This window comes from Penaeus vannamei, chromosome 43 (assembly GCF_042767895.1).
Source record: "Penaeus vannamei isolate JL-2024 chromosome 43, ASM4276789v1, whole genome shotgun sequence".
In the NCBI taxonomy this organism is placed as follows: Eukaryota; Metazoa; Arthropoda; class Malacostraca; order Decapoda; family Penaeidae; genus Penaeus; species Penaeus vannamei.
Window position 1 is genome coordinate 4,801,844 of NC_091591.1, and position 2,500 is coordinate 4,804,343.

Genomic DNA, 2,500 nt, shown 5'->3' on the forward strand with positions numbered 1-2,500 from the left:
CCTCCACCTCCTCCTTTTCCTCCTCCTCCTGCATATTCATTTCAATCTCTCTTATGCATTTTGCCACACACCATCATCATTTTTGCTTTCCTTGCCCCAACACCTTAGGATTACCTATCACCTTTCAGCTCCTTTTTCCTTCACCAACAAGCCTTAACCCATCGCTGACAGGTAAAGGTTTTGCCAAGTGGACGTATGCACGGGCTTGTTGCCGCGCATCGGCAGTTTCCCTTGTTTGCACCCGGCTCGATCGGTAGTTTGTGAGCGACTTTTAGCACCTATAAGCTTTTACTTTGCTAAAATTTATAAAGATTTTAAAATTTTGAAGGTTTACCTTCAATATAGGTGCCATTGCCTAAAATCTTTACCATATAAATGAAACCACTACTATTGGAGAAAAACAACCTCTGTCCGACGAGCCAGTGGCGCAGGATTGGGCATGACATGATGCCCCTCAGCGTTCGGTCCACAACAGCCATGGCATGTACGTACGTGCCACCTGGCAGCAACGGGTTAATACTGAATAATCGAAAGTTAAAATTATATTCCATTTTCCTTACAGGACTCTAATGGGCTCCGGTCTGGGTGTCGCACTCACAAAGGACGGGAATCCATTAGCTTTACATTACGTCATGTTTATGCCAGCGATACTTGGTCAGGGCACTGTTGAACAGCAGGGCCTGTGGCTCGGACGTGCCTGGACTGGAGAAATCATTGGTACATATGCTCAGGTATGTTAGCATATGGAATTATAGATGTCCTTAACATCATCATTCATCATTATAATTTTTTGAATTGTTGTTGTTATTATTATTATTATTATTATTATTATTATTATTATTATTATTATTGTTATTATTGTTATTATTATTGTTATTGTTATTGTTATTGTTATTACTGTTATTGTTAGTATTGGTATTGTTAATATTGTTTTTTTGTTTGATTATTTTGTGTGTTATTATTCATGATTAATATTTGTTAGTAGTAGTAGCAGTAGTTGTAACAGTAGTAGTAGTTATAGTAGTATTGTCATCATTATTACTGTTATTATATTTACCATTTCCTTTCCTTCTGCTGCTGCTTCTTCCACTCCTTCCTTTTCTTCATCATCTACTTCTCCCATTTCTTCCTTCTCTTTTTTTGTTTTTTCTCCTTCATTTCTCATTCTTTTCCTTCTACTTCCTCCTATTATTATTATTTGATCTGATTATTATCGATATTATTACTGTTATTAGTAAAGCTTGCGAAATTCCTGTTAAGTGTACTATTTCCTCATATTTTCATAACAAACAAGAAAGTCAAAAGGGATGATGATATTGATAATGAGAATGATAATGATTACATTTTTTATAATATTGAGGATCATCTGTAGACAGAAATGGGTCATGGAACTTTCCTCCGAGGGCTCGAGACGACAGCAACCTACGACCCATCGACACAAGAATTCGTTCTTCATTCCCCAACAATCACATCAACCAAGTGGTGGCCAGGAGGATGTAAGTTCGGTGTAGAAGAGTGTATGATATTAAATGTTTGGTTAATGGAAGGAGAGGGAGAAGAAAGGAGGGAGAGGAAAGGAGAAAGAGGGAGAAAGGGAGAAGGAAAAAGAGGTAGAGGAGAAAAGGTAGAAGGAGAGAGGGACAGGAGAAGAGTTAGAGGAAAAGAGGGGGAGAGAGAGGGACTAAGCAGGAAGGAGGGAGAAGAGAAGAGATAGAGGGAGAGGAAAGGAGGAATTTGTAGAGAGACAGAGAGGAAGAGGAAAAAGGAAAGGGATAGGAAGAAGGAAGGGGAAGGTGAAGGAGAGGGAAGGAAAGGAAAAGAGAAGAGTGGGAGGTAAGGAAGAGAGATGAAGAGGAAAGAAGTGAGAGTAAGAGGGAAGGGAGGCAGATGAAAGTAAAGTAAAGTAAAGGAAAGGAAAGAAATTAAAAGGAAAAGAAAGTAGAGATGAATAGAGAGTTTAAGAAGAAAGGGAAGAGTGTGTGTGTGTGTGTGTGTGTATTTGTTGCATATATTAATTTATATGAAATTTAGATTACATGAACCAATGCAGATCTTATTTGTCAAGAGAATTCTCTGGTTAACAATTCCTGAATCTTCCAACAAGTGGGAAAAACTGTCAACTATGCAGTGGTGATGGCACAGCTGTACACCAAGGGGAAGTGCCACGGCGTTCATCCCTTCATTGTCCAGCTTAGGGATGAGGAAACACATGAATCCCTTCCAGGTGAGTTGAAATGAAGATGAAGAGTCTTTTTTTATTTAAGATATTATTATTAATATCATTTATTTTATATACTTAATGGCTTATAATAAGCCATCCTTAAACAAATACTTGTTCATGTTGCTTTAAAAAAAGTCTCTATATTCACTGTATTCATGGCATGTACCCATATTGACTACACACCGCTGTTCCATTGATATTTGTAAACTACTGGTATATTTCCTTAAAATCTTGTATATAATCATGAATTTTAGGAAGTTTTAACCAGTTTCCTGCACA

The 2,500-nt window shown here is 37.7% G+C and overlaps 1 protein-coding gene across 4 annotated transcripts in view; it reads left to right on the plus strand.

Annotated features, from left to right (window-relative positions):
- The window catches only part of ACOX1 (acyl-CoA oxidase 1), a 24,343-nt gene that overhangs the window by 8,900 nt on the left and 12,943 nt on the right, over positions 1–2,500 (plus strand). For all 4 annotated transcript variants that reach the window (XM_070118864.1, XM_070118862.1, XM_070118865.1 and 1 more), the window contains exons 4-6: positions 563–731; positions 1,373–1,496; positions 2,105–2,224. In XM_070118864.1, coding sequence (XP_069974965.1) covers positions 563–731; positions 1,373–1,496; positions 2,105–2,224 — 413 coding nt within the window. The remainder of the gene's footprint in view (positions 1–562; positions 732–1,372; positions 1,497–2,104; positions 2,225–2,500) is intronic.